This window comes from Battus philenor, unplaced genomic scaffold (assembly GCF_028537555.1).
Source record: "Battus philenor isolate CCGP_79_NKW_IND1 unplaced genomic scaffold, ilBatPhil1.0.hap1 SCAF_6, whole genome shotgun sequence".
Taxonomy (NCBI): domain Eukaryota; kingdom Metazoa; phylum Arthropoda; class Insecta; order Lepidoptera; family Papilionidae; genus Battus; species Battus philenor.
This window is the reverse complement of record NW_027181726.1, coordinates 10,124,933-10,144,290: the sequence shown is the minus strand read 5'-3', so window position 1 is coordinate 10,144,290 and position 19,358 is coordinate 10,124,933. Positions and strand designations below refer to the sequence as shown.

Sequence of the window (19,358 nt, the reverse complement as noted above, 5' to 3'; positions counted from 1 at the left end):
AAGTAATATATAAGGGGTGTTTTAATATGCAATGGCTTAATAATTTATTAGTGGCATATATAAAGTATATTTAAAAGGGATCGAACCCACGGCAGAAGTTCCTTAACGCATGTATAAATGTGCCAGGACTGTATTTTAAAGTATTCTGAAAACTTTTGTAGTTTAGGCAAATCGTATGGATATTTTGTAGAGTTGCAATAGCACAAAATATTGTAAATAATAATGGTTCGCTTTATTCATGCTTGCGTGCTTAAGTTTTGTATTTTTTAGTGTAAATAGCACCGCATGCTTTATTGAAATTAATTTTTTTTAAAAAATAACACAATCGCTATTGCATTTCGCTTTAAACGTAATATATAATATATTTTTAATTTTAATTATTTATTTTTTATGTCAAAATTAGAATTTAGTTTAAATGATTTTTTAAAATTCTCAGTGATTGGTTACATGTGTAAAAGATTTTTAGGGGTGAATGTATAGCCTATTAACTGCCAACTGATGTATGGTACAACCAACGGAAAAATTAATGATTTCAGAAATAATAACGTAATGAGAGTATAATAAGAAAAATTGAATTAATATTAAAAATTGTTAACCATCTGTTCTTGCATTCCAATAGAAAAAAAAATTTAATGCAACCTATAGAGTAATCGTTTATTACAGATCATAAATAGATAATTACCTATTTATCTATTTATGATCTGTAATAAACGATTACTCTTGCACCTGCAAAAGCTTAAAAGATTTTTGCTGACAAATGAGCACCTCACCCCTTTTATAGCTTTTACACCCATAACCATGATTGCGTATAGGTATAAAACCTGCAATCAAATATTACTAAATATATAGAGGGTGATCCCGACAATATATTTATAAATATTTGTTTGTTAGTTATATCTATTAAATTAATTGAAATGAATGTCGATAGTAGGTAATTTCATTCGTAATGCGTTAATATAATTTCAATACAGGGCAAATTATTTACTAATCTTTAAACATCTTTGTTTATCGTCTTATCGTGAGTTAATACTTATAAACAGTGCAAAAATTTAAGGCCTTCAATGAGTATTTTAACAACTTACTGAATAATAGGATAACTAAAAAAATATATAATTTCATGACAGGTGTCGACTGGAAGTCCCTAACGATTCCGGCGTGCCTGCCCATAACAACGGACTACTTCCCTGACAAGCGCTCGCTACAGAACGATTACCTAGTATCCGATTACAACTTGCTACCTGATGATGTCAATGCTGACTTTGCCCAAAATCGAGCTATTTATAAGAAACCTCTCACCACTGTGGAAGTATTTAAGGAGCTTGTTTCGCAGAGATTGGCGCAAGTGAGTACAGCTATTATTGACTACCACGTTTTATACTTTACGACCCAATTAAGAATTCAATTATTCTTATTAATCTAGGTTTATATTCTTAAGTATATAACATGTTATTATTACATAAAATAAAATTGGTGAATTTTACAATCAAGTTTTAGAGATAACGCAAAAGGTCTAAAACCTTAAATTTTGTATTAGATTAGAAAACCACGTCGTTGGGCAACAACGAGGCTAATTTCTAGGTGCGGTTTTTTAATATTAGCAATATATGACTTGTGAGGAACATTTTCGATGGGTTTCATAGCTTTTATAGTTCTGTTAGAGCCACCTCTACTGGTGAGCCGTATCGCCTATATGAAAATATTCAATTTTTTACTTAGCGTTCAACGTGTTAAATAAATATCATCAGTTATAGAGAAAAGTCATTTTGTAATTGAATAATCGATGTCGGCATAATGTTCACGTAACTCGACCGGGCCGGGCTGGCAAGACACGAACAGTCGTCAGTTCATCGTAATGAATTATTATGGCCGCGCATCAAATTTTCTTACAGTACCCGGCGATAAATATCGCATACCGACCTTTGGAAAGACTAAATACAATCGGTTAAATTCGGCTTCGTAGGATTTAAAGAAAAAGATGAAAATGTAATTTGTTATTTTAAGAAGGTTCAAGAGCGAGGTGCAAATGCCACTGGAATTTGAAGAAGAGCTTTAAACAATATATTAAAGAAAGTTAGTTTCAGTACTACATTCGACTGAAATTAAGTCCAGCACTCCATAAAAAGGGAGACCAAAACAGCAATTTCGTTTGGATATGGACGATTTTGACTATGATATTGTTAGAAGAATGGTACATATAACATATGATTTTCACTTACGATTTAATGAACTGCAAACAGTAAAATATTTAAAAGCTAAATTTACTGAAGCTAATAATTACAATGGGTCCGAAAAGACGTTGAGAAAAATACTTCTCGAGATGGGATAACGGTTCACTAAAATGGAAGATAATCCAAAAGTTCTAATGGAAAAGCACGATATAAGTCTCAAACGCATAGAATACTTCGATAAAATACGCAAAATTTCGCAAAAAATATCGCCTACATGTATAAGTCTTACATACATACATCCCACCCTAAAGGGAAATCTTGTTGGAGTGATAAGATGAAAAAAGGAGTAAAAAAGCCAATTTCAAAAGATCAACGTTTGTTAATATTTATCATGCAGGAAATGAAAAAGGCTTTGTTCCTGGTGCCTTATTAACGTATAAATCCACGACACTACAGGTGACTAGCACAATAAATTGAATAACGATAACAGCGAGAAATGGCTGGTCAACCAATTAACCCAAAATATACCCAGTGATTTTGTTCTAGTTATCGGCAACGCACCCTATATATGTTAAAAGACCCCCCAACTCAGACATCATTGAACAGGAGATAATGGACTGGTTAAACAGACACGAAATTCCAGTTGATCCAAATTTAACAAAAACCCAGATATACGCTATTACATGTGTCAGCTTAAGGAGAGGTATACAGAGTTTTCCCTGAACAAATTAATTTCCGTACACGGGCACGCTGTTTTGCGATTGCCACCATAGTATCCGGATTATAATCCAATGGAAATTATATGGTCATAACTGAAAGATTTTATAGCCTCTAGAAATGTGGGCATAAATTTAACTATAGTATAAACATTATTGACAGAAAAAGAAAACATGATTGGCGCTGAAGATTGGAAAAAGGTTTGGATCAAGCAATCAAATGTAAAAATGAAGATAGAAACATACAACACGGTTTTAGACAATTATACTGATACATTAGTGATAAATATAGCTGATAGTAACAGTGATATTGACCTCTTTGAGAGCACAGATAGTGAAATGGAAGTTACTGAGAATTAGAATTATTATGACTTTTATTTTTATTACAATGTCTTATTTTAACGATAGGTATAATGGTGTTTATTATGTACAGTCTTAATTTTCCTAAATAATTAAATACGTAAGCATAATGTGATCATGTTTTTTTTATTTTATTTTACCCTAACCTAAAGCCACCGCTTATAGAAAAATTTGTGTATTTTATACAAAGAATAAAAATAATTATCAAAAGAAGCAAATGATCCTTTTTTAACAGTTCCTAATAGATACCGGACTGTTTGTATTTCGTCTGATAGAGATAACGCTCTACGCATCCGAAATAAGCCGATTGTCTCTTTCCAAAGGTGCAATATTTATCGCATATACATTGTAGTAACATCCTTAAATTTACACCATGTATTGTTTTATTCATGTAATATTTTTGATAAAATCCATAGTTATTTTTATTTTGGGTGGTTATGATATTTTTCAACTATTGAGATTGGGTACCATTGTTTTTTTACTATTTACTGTGTTATTTATAAATTAAAATTTTATTTTCCTATTCACATAACTGTAAATGTTTTGTATTAAGTTATCTTTTTTGTATTATTTAAACGAAATCAAATTTTGAAAAGCCGTCCTCTAATCATATATGTTGCTAGCTGAGGTGGTTGATATTGTGTCAATTCAAGACTTCATTAATGTTCTATTAAGTACAGTCTTTTATTTTTAATCATTTTTCATCCGATTTTTCAATAACATGTAAATTTTAATTGTTTTTATGTATATATAATACAGATTATTAAAAAGGATAATTAAAGATTTACTAGTAATATCGGTGTTTATATTTCAGGGTTTTCAGTTGATAGTAGGTTTAAATGAGAACGAAGTGATAGAAGCTCATTGTCCGTCGACGCCTGCGCCGCCGCCTTCTAAAGTTGCTCCGCAATGCGGCAAACCTACCAACTCGGCCCCGACAAAGCGCTACCTGCTGTCCATTGGTAGAATATTCCACAAGCTGACGCTTGTCGGATCTACCATCACCGTTACAAGATATCGTCCCAGGTTAATACTTTATATTTTCTATAGCCCCGTTTTTGAGACATTTCGTACTCCCATATCGTGAGTGGACAGAGACAGTTTTTTTACTATCATAAATTTTTCACCTGATTTTTTATTTTCACATTCTTTTTACATCCTTCTCCATATCTCCCATTTATTTCCCTATTATCCATCACATTTTTTTGTATTCTTTTCCAAACTTTGTTTACCTTCCATACATCGCCTCGTTTCTATCACCAACCCTTCAGAATACTAGGGGTCACAATTTTAGCGGTAACTTGGGCGTGTGCCTTTCCTAATGTGGTACAGCGCTCGTGTCTTGAGACTGTACTACTGACCCGACGACATAAATAAGGTCATGGTCATCTTGGCAATGTTTTAGGGAGGCCTATGCCTTGCAGTGGACGTCTAGCGTCATAAAAAAGATGATAAAGATCTTATTCGGTAATATTTTAAAATTATTTTCATCATCTTAGCCGTAGGGCGTTCCTTGCCGGATAGGGGTCTTCTTTAAAGATTTATAGGATCAGTCAAAAGCGGCCTGCATACGATTAGGATGACCTTAACAAGGTTGTATGCCTACCTTTAAATGAATAGCTATATTTAGAGTCATAACCTAGTAGATACCTTTATATATAAGTATAAATTGTTTTTGATGTCTTATGTTTGTTTTATGATTTATAATGAGGTTGTTACAGGCACCCATACCCTCCATTCAACATACACTACAGATATCGCTTTCACGCGCCTAATCATGACACGTATGAAGTGTCGTGGGTTTCGTTTACAACAGAGAAACTGGAGAACTATAGCTGGAACTATATGGATCACTATATTTGTACTAGAGGTGACACAGACTTCGCACTAGAAGAGGTAACGGTAAGATACTATTAATATGAAATTGACAAATCCATGTATTATTCCATTGTTTTACATATAATACATCACTATAAATCAAGAAATGAACTTATTTCTTGGTTAAGAAATAACGAAGAATGTTTTAAGGAGTTTTTTTTAATTCATCAAATATTTTTTCTCATTTAGGTATTTCGTATTGATTATTAAAGTACTACCGAAACCGATATACCACGCCTTAGGTATGCGCGCGGCGAGACGGGTGGTAAATCTGCCGCTTTTTTGCATCAATAGCACTGTAATGGATAAATTAAGAATGAAAACTTCATTAAGAACTCTTTGTATTCACATTTCTGTCACATAATATGATGAATAATAACTTATTTAAAATCAAATGGAATTTGTGTATGTATGCCAACATGTGCAGCGACTAATTTATAATGAATATAGGTAATTTAAATGTTCTCAATAAATAGAACACGGAGATAAAAATTAACTTCCACAATTATTATTACTTTAAAATACGCACACTCTCATGTCTCCGAGTATTACACAAATACTTCTAATGATAAAGCTCGGGAATTGGTTGCTCTAATACTTTAATAAGGATATTGTAAAAGTAAACACAAAAACAAAACGTCTAAGGTTCATAGATCGGTTCATAGGTTCTTCTTAGATCATACATTTCTGTTAAAATATTTTTACCTATCATATTTGTTGTTAATTTATTTGGTGTGGTTAGTTTTAATAAAATACAGATTTGTATTTCAGTCACTAAAATACTGGCGGTTTAGAACCCTTCTATTACCGCTGACTAATCCAGCGACTAAACAAATTCTAGAAGACGAATCAACACACTGTGATATATATCCTACACCTACACGCCAGGACTTGGATCAACTGACTGATGGTTTCCTCAAAATGACCGAACTCTATTTTAATAAGGTCAAACGACCAAATAAGCAGAGGGTAAGCAAGTATAATAGTTGCCAACGCATTATTTCTCTTAAAAAAAAAACAAAGTAAATAATTAGCTTCAGTTTAGAAACAATTATAGTAATATATATTTACAAGAAATAGTAGATTATTTTGTTGAAACTATAATTTTCAAGCAAGTTGTAAACACAATGCTTAGATCTTGGCATATTATTGAAGAAATATTAAAAGTTAAACGCTTCATTTTTAAATAAAGTTTCATCAGATTCGAGATTTAAAGCCAGTTATAGAAGCTCTTCATTTTATTTATTCCTATTTGTACATACTAATTGTGAAATTGTTTACAGTATGCTTAACTATATGTAACTTATATAATAACAATTAGTTGGCATGAGACATCGATTGCACCGACGTAACACGTAGATAGTTTTGCACTGCATGATTTTGCACCTTGAAAAACTAGATTTAACAATTAATCAGTCAATTAATGAAATTAAAATGCCATTAACTGATTTGATGAAATGAACTCAAACATGAAACTCTATTTCCCAGGAATGTCTGTCGCGCATGGAATAATTTTATTGTTCAATACGTATATGGTAATTATAGAATGTGTTTGATGTAGCCTCAAAATACCTACTATCGTTTTTTAATATATATTATTTTTTAGGAAAAATAAATTTACTTCGTCCTATTTTTTTTAATAAAACTAGTCTTCGTTGCTTAAATCCACCAAAAACAAGTATTTTTGATGTATTTGTCGACAAATTTTTGATCACAAAAAATTAATGCAATTATTTGGTGCATAGTGGGTCTATTTAGCTTTATTCAAAAAAAAAGTTTACAAGAAATTATTTTAAATTTCTAAGCATAATAAAAAAACGTTGCCGTATTACAGTTCCTTGTAAGTAAAAGAAAAAACTCATTTGCTTCAAACCACAGAAAATAATTGATTTAAAAAAATAATACCTTTCGTTGTAATTATTATATAAAAGAAGGAAAGATAACTAAAATTTATTTTATGAGTATCAATTATTATTACTTAAAAAAATAAATTCTTTACGTTTTGACTATTGATTTTTAGGAATATCCTAATAGTATGTAAAAATCATTTTCCTATTTTGTATAGATTAGATATTGATTTATTTCTAATAATTGCTTAAACGAATATTTTTTGTAGATATTTAGTAAAAGATAATAAAATAACTAGTAATTTTTAAACTCATGTCTTAGCGATTAGGTTTTTGTTTTTTGAAGTTTTGGGTAGCTCTGGTGTATATACTTTCTTCCATCGGATACGAAGACGCACAGATTCCCAATATCTAATTAATAGAATATCTAATTACTATAATTATTCTCAACTCGCAGTAAGTTTTATGACAACTTTTTTTAGTGCGAACAGCCAAAGAATGGAACAACCTACCGGCGTCGTTGTTTCCAGGTAGCTATAACGTTGGAGTCTTCGACTTTAGAGTTAATAGGTATGTTCTAGGCAAGCGTGTACTATTGTATACCTCGTCATCGTTTAACATCAGGCGAGACAGAGGTAAAATGTTTTGCCTATAAACAATAAAAAAGACTAATATTTTGAGGCTAGCAGCAAATATGTTTCAAGTCAACATATAGTTACGAAAATGTTGAATGTCTGCATGTTTATTTTGTAAAAAAAATTGATAGTTTGCGCACTTGACATGTTTCCTGTTTGGGTGATACATGCGTACATGAGTGGAGTATGAATGATTAAAATGGTGTATCGAGAGTGGAGGGTTTGTCGTTGTCGGGCGCGGGTTGTGGCGACTACAGGCGCTGTGCTGCAGATGGCGGCGGCGGGCGTGGCAGACGCGGCCCTCACGCGCCGTCGGCACTCTACCTCCATCCTCACACGGAACGCGCAGGTACTCGCGTACCCTCACAACCGTACGCCGTGTCGGAACCGCCGCGATCCACGCTAGTTTCACTCCCAAACATTAAAAACATTCACGAAATTTATATACATTTATTGAGTCCGTATAATTCACCATTTTTATAGTTTTTTTAACCTTTTCACTACGGCAGTGTACATAGTTAGACACCGCTGAACGGTGATCAATGTATACTATTCGCAAAAATAATCGTTATACATTATATATTAATTGTAAATAATGACGCTCGTAGCAAAAGGGTTAAATATAATTCTTATTTTAGCACACTAATTTTTGATTGATTATTGAAATTTATTGTAAAATTTTAAATCAACTGGTCACGATCCCGGTCGATTCCGACACGGCTAAACGCGTTGTGTTACAGTCTTAAATCATTGCCAAGCGACACAAAATTTCATTTTTTTTAATTTTTTTTTAAATTTAGAACCTAAGTCGCTTATGCAATAATTCCAATAATTTAAAAACTTAACAATTTTATGGAATATACAGATTTAACTTTTAAATATTTAATCATTGGAAGCTTCTATATACACATGAGTAACTTCCTGTATTATATTTCAAATATCAATGTATGTATTATAAAATAATTACTAAACATCTGAACGTTTCATATGTAAACCTAAGTAATAGGTGTATACCTCATATAATGTCCTCTTTGTTTTTTAAATTGTGTTATGAAAATTATTTACAAAATGTATTCCAATATGTTTATATTCATAAAAAGTTTTTTTTTATACATATTAGGTAGTCGCTAGCGACAAATTTATTTGTAAGTGGCGTGTTATTTCAGTTTTTACGTTTAGTTTGCTGATTCAATGAATAAATGCCTTTTCTTTTTACTAATTTTAGATTTTACGCTATTACGTATAATAATAATAATTATTAATTTTTTACTAAATGCGTCGAGATTTGTCTTTCGCATGTAACATCTTAATTAGATACATCTCATTCTTTGATTGTGGGTTGATTCATCGCGCCGCTATACAAATGTAACTGTACAAAAGTTCAATTTTTTGTATTTCGCTTACGTTTTCACTAACCAGGTTAAGTAAAGTTGTTGCAGTCAAACTTAACTGTAGTTTTGTAACAAAGATTGTACTTATGTACATTTAAAAATTACTTCCCTACGAAAGCACTATTTAAATTACTTTGTAACGCTATATCATATTGTGACATACGTACATTATAGCACAGTTATAGCGCATATTAGCACCGCTTTTAAAATTAGCGTTATGCACGGACGCACTTCTTTGTAATTGTTTGCTAGCTTTATCGTTCTTTCGAGTTAGTTAAACCTCTATAAGCTATTTTCTATGTGAAATTAGATCAACTTTGAATTTAGGACTTTTTGAAGTTGTTTAGGACACGGAGAAGTGCAGAAGGCTTCATTTGTCAAGTGAGAGTTGTTAATTTGCGTGTTGTGTGTGGTGTAGCAGGGCGGTGTATCAAGCTCTCCGTTCAGAGAGCGAGTTGGCAGTACCCGTCTGCCTGACCGTCCACGGCTCCGGATCGAGGCTATGTCAGTATCAACGTACATGACATGTATTGTTACCCATCAAATGCATAAGTACAATGAAGTTATATACTTGCTCGCTTGCGAACTTAATCAACGCCCTCATTAAGTAATGAATAGGATTTTTATAAAAATCCTTCTTAGTTTACCTCTGCTCAGCTGTATGAATATACATACCAAACAATCAATAATCTCTAAGCCTTATGGTTCCAGAGATATTGTGATGAGTGAGTACATATACAAATTGCTTATTTTTTTAATTTTGTATACATATATAAGTTCGTTGTAAACTTGTACATTTGATAAATCGTTCATCAGGACACGATTTTCTTTTTGAGGCGATTTGAAATAAATTTATACGTTTTCATTGTACTCTTGCGTATAAATTGTTTCACGCTGTTTGGCATCTCTCTCTCTTTCTTTCTCTGTCACTTTGGTGTTGTTGTGCTTGGTGAATGGATTTGATTTTTCGCTTCTGCTGTATAGTTTATTTATTAACTATCGCATCTTCACTCTACAGTTGAGTACGCTTTTCATCATCATATTTTCATTGAATTATCTACTTGAAATTGTCAATGATTAAAATTAATAATTTACAACATAAGAAATGCAAACCATCATTATTAATTTGCATATTGTGTGTGTAGATGAGATTTATTCGTCAAGATATTTAATAAAAAAAAACCGAAAACTAATGTATTTAACCATATAAAAATAATAATGTTTAATGAGTGAATGTTATAATTTATTAAAAACAGATAATAAAAACTGTCACAAAGATAATCAAGATAAATAGATATATCTGAATTAACGATATAGATTGAATGTTATTTTTTTTCCATGTAAAATATATCCTTTTCGCTTTTCTCATACTGCCTGCACTAATTACCTTTATAGCCTAAATATATAAACCATGTTCAAATATAATTTAGCTTTCCTCATGTTACAGATCTTGTCAGCTCTAATTGCAAGATACCTTGTAATTCTACTTTTTGCTATCATTTTCTATCCGATTGCTTGAGCTTACCCTATCGGTTGTTAGTTTTCTTATCCTTTTCGAATGTTTCATTGCAGCAAGTTTCACCTACTAAGTCACTTAATACTAGCCAATGCAACAAGTAAGTATAATGACTTGCTTTTACATTTCATATATTAATGAGGTTCACGCAAAACAAGTATTTCGTCATTTAGTTTTAATTACAATTTTATAAAAGTCATCAAATCAACGTCACGCCGAAATTGTGTGATTGAAACGGTAGTTAATAACCACAGATAATACATACAGACATATTTTAAAAATAATTGCCAAAATAGAAAGTAAATAAATTTTATGTATCTTGTGGTATTATTTTTTGTGTGACTACAAATGTTTACTTTTCTATATTTTGTTTTCGTAAATCGGGGAATGCCAGACACAAGTTCATAATGTATTCGCCGGGCAAGGCCTAGGTCTCCCTCAAAAATTTCTATGAAAGGATATACCATAATAGCCACGCCTGGTAGGCGGGGTTGGCGATCGCAGGGTGGTATTTTGGTACTCAGAGGACACTGCTGCCCAACCTCTGAAAACAAGTGAATGTGAGCAATGGCAACAATGTGATCAGTGGCAATCCTATATAATTAATTCACAAAGTCAATTACATAAGATTTGTACCGGGTCTCAGTCTTCTACCGCTGGGCTATCACTTCCCAAAAGTACTTTTTGAAGTGAAAAAATGTACGATTTTTGAATTAATTCGGTCCAAGTTGTAGTTACGTTTAACTTTAACTGAATTTAAACATACGAGACGTATTTTTAAAATTATTTTCCTTTTATTTTTTAGTCATTTTGCCTTTGATTTATGGGACACTAAAAATTCGTATGGTTGTGCGTGAACCTTATTCTTTAATTACGTATTTATAGATATTTATGGGTAAAGTTATCCTTATGCTTATGAAATCATATTTCTTTAAAATTCCTCTATCATTATACGCTTTGATGGCTATATGCTAAATTACTTAAGCAAAATAATGACGCATGAGAAACAACAAATGATGTTGCTTAATGTCTAACTATGCGATTCGAATGTTTTCAGGGCGGCGGCAAAAACCGTACTTGAGAGAACTCAATCGCAGACTGGTGAAACAGAAGATACATATGATGATGGGTGAGTTGAGACAATACTGAACATTTTAATCACATTTTACGTTATCTACATAAATGGTGATACTTTACATCGACTTTAATATAATCTAATCTTTAATAAAATAATCGTTTATGGTTATGATTTATGGTCAAACTTTACGAGATGGCTTTTGATAAGTGTCGTGAAAAAAAAATTTACCTCTTTCAGAGTAATTGAGCCAAAGTTAAAAGCGAATTCAAGTCTGTCGGAGATTATCGAGCGCATGCGTCACCCAACGCTGGGAGTGGGTTTTCTCCAGCAAACCGTCAGCTTGCCTTCGCATACCTTTGTATCTATATACGCAGTACATTGGTTGCAAGCGAATATGGAATCTATGACACAAGAGAAAGCAACCACTATTATGGAGGTATGGCTTTATTGTAGTAAGTCCACTCTTCAAGAAGAAAGAGTTTGTTTATTCATAAATATTTTTTCTCAGTAAAATCTTTGCACGACTATACACTTTCTTTGTGTTTCGCTCCATTTTTAAATCTCCTCAATTAATTTATCTCCATAACAACAACAACTCTTTGCTATATGAAAAGAAAAACTATATATATAGCCTATTCCTATTGAGAAATAGTAGTTAACTTTTTTAATTTTTATTTAAGAAAATGTTACAAGAAAAAATGATTTGCCACGCGTCTGGTGACACGACGAAGCGTTTTGTAGTCGGATACTACATGTATCACATTTTGCCGCAGAAAAAAGATAAAGGTAAGGATAACGCTTGCTAGATAGACGTAATTTTTAACTTTTCTTATATCAAATATTAAAACACTGCTTTCGTTCTCTAAATAAGTAAAATCATTAATATTATTTTTATGACTTTATGCCTCAATATCTATGATCGATTTTAATTGACATTGTAAACGTCAATGAAAGAAATTTTGAAGTAATACCGATATTTGAATTATACTAAAATAGGTTTCAGGATTGCCTTAAAGGCGTTTTTAACACGACCTAATATTAATCTGTTTGTAAAATTAAAAATACATACATGTTTAAGTTAACGACATACAATGTTCAATTAATTTATTCATATTATCATTAAGTTTAGATCATTCATAGCGATCACTAGTGTACGTTATAAGAAGAAAATGCCTGGAGAGTCAGATTTGATAGAAATTAGAATCAAATTGACCTCCACTATAAAGGAATCCTTGAACTTATAGTTACGATGGTTCCGAACGTGAGCCCACTACAAACTCCGATTGTTTTTTTTTTAAATCACTACAATATCCGTACCATAGTAATAAAGTAATTAATTCCTGGTATGATATTTCACTGGTATAAGAATTTATAAGTGTTTAATAGTTTATTTAAATTGATTATATGATGATAACATGTGTGTGTTTTTTTTGGGAGTGAAAACTTTGCAACAGTTTTTAAATTGTGTGTTACTATATATTTTTTTAGAATTGACTGATTACGTCAAGCCACTGGGCGATTTGCAAAGTTTTGAGAACGAGTGGATGGAAGTGGAAGTCCTGGGGCCGAGGTCGCCGCTGCTAGGAAGCGCCAGCGGGGGCCTCGACATTGCAGGTGCACCCGGTGATGCAATCGGCGTGCCAGCCTTCCTCTGCCACAACATCGACCCGCGTTACATGAGCCGTACCGCCGATAGCGACAGTTAGTCTTACTTCTTAACATATTTACTTTGTTCTATCACTCTATTTAGGCGACCTCAAAACTAGAATACAAGAGTCTTGATGAACCTTCACTATGGCACTGCACCCGCTACAAAGCGTAAACCTTTCCCAAAGACTGCCACGCTTAGTTTTTCACTGCCTCTCTTGATGTTTACTATGTCGTCGATCCACATTATGCTTATCCACGCCGCGTAATATAATAGATGGCAAGGAAGCATAGTTAAAACATTAAAATTATATAGTAAATTAAGAAAAAAATAGTAAATGAGGTAATAAAATGTCTTTGTCTTTATCGGGTAGAGGTATACGTCGACTATATATTAAAAAAAGTCCACGCTGCTACTTCCGACACGTGGTCGCCAGAAACTTTCGGTCCAAGCGGCAGCCGGTTGCAAGAACGATTTGCCCTGTCCACTACTACTTCATACGAGTATTTTTTAGAGTTACGTCGTTGACCTTTTATAATTTGTGTAATGGCACACTTATAGGCAGTCTTTGCGAGCCAACCATTTAACTGCCGAAACTATATTTTTCGATATTTTTACGGTTTGGCGATAAAACATATTAAATTAATTGGCCCGCTGTTTTTTTTTCTTTTTTATCGTAACAAATATTATATTTCTTAATGTTTATGCTCGGTATCTATATTATACTGTATAACAAGTAAAAAATAAATTGTACATGTGTTGAAGTTCATTGTTGCTGTTTTTGGGATCAGTGCCCCTCTATAAGAACACTCATCTGGACATCGACGTGAATAACAAAAGCGACCGCATCGAGTGGGGACATGCGCGCTACCAGGCCACATTCCGCCCCGACCAAGCCTACGAGATGTGTATACAGTGGGCTGTCGCCAGCGGGAACATTGTTGCGGAGCTGGTAAATTATTATCGCTAAGAATAAATACACCCAACTGTTACCATTGACACGACAGATTTTTTTTTAATTGTAATTTCGGTAGCGTTTACAAAAGCTTCTATGCAGCATCAAAATACTATTGGGGAACGGAGTTCTTCAAACTTAACACCAATGCATATCTACATATCGGACTTATACACTGATAGTATTTTTGTTCCAATCCGCAATGAAAGTTCACGTTTGCTATTAAATAGCGATGAATAGTTAAAAAATTGATTTTCATACCTAATTTCTTTTTTTATTTTTATGTTTTGTATTTTATACTGAATTTCGACTGCACATAATTTCATTGTTACTACTTTTATATGATTATTCGAGAAGAAATTTTGGAAAGTTTTCATTTTACACGTATTTTGAAGTTGTGGAACATCACCAAATTTACCATATATTCAATCTTTTTTAAACACATCGCATCATTTTTCTAAGAGTGCAAAAAAATATATGTCGTGATCGAGATTGTACCAGAAGAGTTAGTGTATTGATCAACCAAAATTTTATCAATAAAATTTTTCTCCATAAAAAATTTCTCTCCATAAAAAGTCAACACATTTCAGTATTAACCAGCATACTGATCATATTTTTGTATTGAATGACTCCTATGTTATTAATCTGCGGACTACAGTGTACAAAAATTTGGTATGTGTTACAGGTGAACGTTTAATTTCTATATTTCAAGGCTGTACTTTGGGCGAATAACAATTCTTAGTTTGACAATGAAAACAGATTGCTTCAACGATTTTATTCAAAAACTTACAAAATGCTCTGGTTTTCGTTATAAACATGAAACTAATATTTAATGTGTAGTCGAGTAAAAAACCTCTCCTGAAAAGGGGGTGAAAATAGTAATTCAATATGCTAGCACTGTCATTTAAATACAACCTGCTATATAAGCAGATAGTTTATAATGTCGCACAAACAACATTTATCTGTACAACAGTAAGTTTTATGCAAGGAAAGGGATGACTTAAGAAATTAGAACAACTAACGCGATTTGTTATTTTTATTCGTAATATATATACACAGATCCTTGGGTGGGCGCGCAAAGCACAGAACTGTCGTTTGCAAATGGTGCCGATACCTGCTGACCCGCTGGCGTTGCCTTTCACGCTTAAATCTGACCCATTGCGCGGACCTATCTACATACCGCTTAACGAGGAGCCGCTACTGAGAGGGAAAAAAGCTCTTTTCGAAGGTAAGAGACTTAGTTCTCAGCATATCATGGATTTACAGTGCAGATCCATAGCATTGTTGTAACAGGGACGATACTCCGCGCTGGCGTTCTCGTAGCAGGTTTAAGGAAGCCTTCTTGTAATGCCTTCGCAAAATAATTATTTCACATTCAATCATATCACTCTAAAAAATGTTACGTTAAATAATTTTTCTATCGGAATAAAACTGACCAAAATTTCTAAAAGTGCAGTCTGTGGGGTAATCAGTTTTATGTAAATATTATCAGAGAGAGTAATTTTATATTCATGTCATATAAAAATTTCGACGTAAATATATAATTTTGTAACGGCTAGTTAGAAATAAAATATTTTTTTTTGCCCTACCTCACAAACGACCATTCATCCATGAGTTTAAATTGTGTAATCAGGTTTTCCTGAGGAGACGTGGGAAGAACGTCTGTTCCTCTTCCAAGAGGCGATCGCTGGACGTTTCGGGTTCACGAAATGCGTGGAGAGCACGTCGCACAAAGGCGTAGGTGACCAGCTGTACGTGCACGTGACCGGCAACATGTTCGTGCTCATCCCCACCGCCGTCAAGTGCACCGAGATCCGCGCACGTGCCCGGCCGCCCAACAAGCCGCTCAACGCGGACAGGTGAGGGCCGACATCAAGTATAGACTCATTTTCATTTGTTGCATCCTCAGTTTTTATTTAATATGTCGGAAACAGATAATCATATGTCCATGTGAAGCAGTCTTGGCGTGGAGACTCAGTTTACGTCTATTATTAAATGAAAATTGACTAACGTCAAAGATGTAACCATCCTCATGGGAACAATCTTCAAGTCGGCGTTATTGCCTATAAGTGCTACCGAAACTATTGTTTCAAGCTACAAGGTGGAGGCGGAGAAAAAAAGAGCAAGAATTTCGGCGGCGTTCATATTCGTATACCCTAAGGCGCTACACAACCACTTCCGTAGCATTATAATGATAAAGCTTATCGCAGGGCTAGCGTTAAGAAAAACCTCTATAATGTAAACTTTTACGACAAACGCAATTTTTTTATTTATGGATATTCAGACTCAAAGATCAAAATAAAATATAAAAATAGTATCTAACTTTTCCTGTTTTTAAAGTAATAACGCAATTTAACCGTCGTCAGATACCCTGTACACACGGATGTGGCGCCTAGCCCTCACAAAGGACATATCTCCTGGCACGTTAGTGATAAAAATAAAGATGACTATGATAGTAACAGGAGGGTAAGTTTCCGATTTTTTATTAATATAATAAATATGTATTAATAAGTAATTTTTCTTACCGCTATCTATAAAAAAAATCATTCAATTGTTAGAGATTTTTTGACTCGTAACTGCTATATACTGCTCATTAGCAATGGTAGAAACATATGAACATTTTATACCCTAAATTGATTTAAAAAGCTTAGTTGAACATAAGTGATGTATCTGAATCATAATAATGCTGAATTTCGAAATAAAGTATTGAAATCAAAATATTGGGAAGCGTAGCAATTCGTTGCAAGAAATTAATTAAATTCTCATCGATGGTTCAGTTAGCCTTTCTGAAAATTACGAAACATGGTCAGTCCCTGTGCTTCGGACAAAGATCAATGACCAATGTGTGTTACCAGTAATGTTTTACGGCACAGAAACTTGGTTTCTTACTCTGGGCCTCATTGACAAGCTTACAGTCGTTAAACGAGTCATTGATAAAGCTATGTTCGGGAGTTTCTCTACGAGATCTGATCAGGAATGAGGGGATTCGAAGGGAAGGAGAAGGAGTCAAGCGAAAGTAACATGGCCCAGCGGATAAGCAAACTAAAGTGGCAGTTAGTAGGGTACATAACGACTAATGGCCTTTGGGGCCCTAAAGTTCCGTCAAAACCAATAGTAGACTGGACGTTTTATGGCTGAAATGTTGATGACGGTAAGGCAGCCTAGCCGAACAATGTCACACGATGGTTACAAGGTTAACCAACAGTTAATTGTCTTTTAATGAAACTTTGATATTTACTAAACAATAGATGCTTAATGTTGATTTAGAAAAGGGGTATGGTTAGTGCAATATTTTTATTCTGTTCATAAATACTAAACAATTTTAAAATTATATTTCTATGTATCAGATGGGTTTCCTGTGGTCATGGAATCATATGATTTCCAAGAAATGGAAGTGGTTACAACCAGCCACTGGTGACGAAACTTTCCAAATGAGGATGTTGAGGGACTTCAAGCATTTTTGCGCAAACCACGAACAAAGACTAAGTCAATTCTGGGATCAATGCTGGGAACTGCATGAAAAAGCCTCTGGCATCAAATCTTGTTGACGTTTTTACTTTTATTGAACCAAAAATTATTCATTGTTATGGCTAAATAAAATAATGAACGATAATTTTACTTCGTATTTTTCTTGTGTTAAAATTTTAATTTACTTAGATCACACTCTTTGATATAATGGCAGAATATTTTTCAAGTACTACAGGGTTAAAATGATAATTACATTTTAAATGGAATATGAAACATGCAGTACTATCCATAAGTTTGGAAGCAGAAAGGTAAAATCAAATAAAACAAAATTTAACGATGTTCAATTACTTTATTGATATAAAATTAAAAATTCAACAGATAGTAAGTTAGACCAAAAAGAAAATTAACAAAGAATGGGAAACATAACCAAACTTTAGTTTCATCAAAGAGACCACCTTTTGCTTTAATGATTTCGGCACAAAAGCCGTAGTCAATAATTTCTGAATAAAGATAATGTTAATTAATGTCGCAACTTGCGCGTGCCGCTACTCAAGTGCGACTAAACACACAGCACTTCAAACCACAAAAGAATGCAACCGCAGTCCTAAGTCACAACACCGTTTTGTCAAAACCTAAGAAATTGGTAAAACATGTTTGGGCAGGCGATCCCTTTGTTAATAAGTAAATAATAGAAAAACTGTGCAAAGATAACATCCATAACAAATTTTTACTGCCTATAGCAGGTGTTGTTTCGTTTTTGCCAATACCAGATGTACTCCGAAACTTTTGGACGGTAGTGTATATGTGAGTTAGTAAAATGAACTATCAGAATAAATTACTCTAAAAATAAGTAATAAAAACATTGTATTGCCATATGAAAAAAATGAGTTTTAATAACAAACTAAAGGAATATACACATAGGCACATGAGGCACAGAACTCGTTATATTTAATTAATTCTTCTATTTACTAACAGTTTGTATGAAGTTGCATTTGAATAAAGAAACATAAGCCACTGCTAGCTCCATAAATTTATTAGTTATTCTGATAAATAATACATTTTAACGGCGAACTTGATACATATTTGTAACGACATAGTCTACATGGTGTGCAATCAAACATTTTTTGATAAATTATTATGTAATTCTGCAACTTGCTCCGACCGATCGACGCGATCATTCTATCGAAAGGGGTTGAGAAGGAGGTTCGCGACATACGACGGTGTTTTCGGCATTTTCTCACGTGCTCTCTGAAAAAATTTGACAAAAATAACCTAATCATGTAAATGCCTGTATACAAATTGCCGCCGAAATCAGTGACTTTGATTTTTTCGGCATCTGTGAAGGTTAGGTCGCGAAGCTATGTAATGTTTTTCTTTCGATAGTTTGTTACAGCTCGGATTTAAAATAAATATGACCGGCCGAATTTAACATATGGTTAGGCATTATTTTCTTATGTGTTAATCGACTTCAGCAGGAGTATTATAACACTAATTTTGGCTGCTATTTATATAGAGACATTTATAATACCCAAGATCCATCACTCGGAACCAAAAAATAAGACAGAAATTATATATATGATAGTAATCCTGTGTTTAAAAACTATGAAGTTACTATAGAAACATATATTTTTAAGTCATGTTTATTCAACTCCGCCAGCAATGTTCATCAACAACATCCTTACCACATTTTAAATATTA

The 19,358-nt window shown here is 33.2% G+C and overlaps 1 protein-coding gene and 1 pseudogene across 1 annotated transcript in view; both read left to right on the top strand.

The window, feature by feature from the left end:
* The window catches only part of Iml1 (GATOR complex protein Iml1), a 29,931-nt gene extending 12,181 nt beyond the window's left edge, over nt 1-17,750 (top strand). The window contains exons 13-27 of the mRNA XM_068773199.1: nt 1,125-1,342; nt 4,059-4,270; nt 4,966-5,140; nt 5,894-6,091; nt 7,876-7,953; nt 9,414-9,499; nt 11,569-11,640; nt 11,827-12,025; nt 12,270-12,375; nt 13,078-13,290; nt 14,029-14,189; nt 15,252-15,420; nt 15,826-16,051; nt 16,559-16,658; nt 17,540-17,750. Coding sequence (XP_068629300.1) covers nt 1,125-1,342; nt 4,059-4,270; nt 4,966-5,140; nt 5,894-6,091; nt 7,876-7,953; nt 9,414-9,499; nt 11,569-11,640; nt 11,827-12,025; nt 12,270-12,375; nt 13,078-13,290; nt 14,029-14,189; nt 15,252-15,420; nt 15,826-16,051; nt 16,559-16,658; nt 17,540-17,740 — 2,414 coding nt within the window. The 3' untranslated portion in view covers nt 17,741-17,750. The remainder of the gene's footprint in view (nt 1-1,124; nt 1,343-4,058; nt 4,271-4,965; nt 5,141-5,893; nt 6,092-7,875; nt 7,954-9,413; nt 9,500-11,568; nt 11,641-11,826; nt 12,026-12,269; nt 12,376-13,077; nt 13,291-14,028; nt 14,190-15,251; nt 15,421-15,825; nt 16,052-16,558; nt 16,659-17,539) is intronic.
* On the top strand, nt 2,503-3,034 carry LOC137930286 (uncharacterized; annotated as a pseudogene).
* Nucleotides 17,751-19,358: the final 1,608 nt, after the last annotated feature.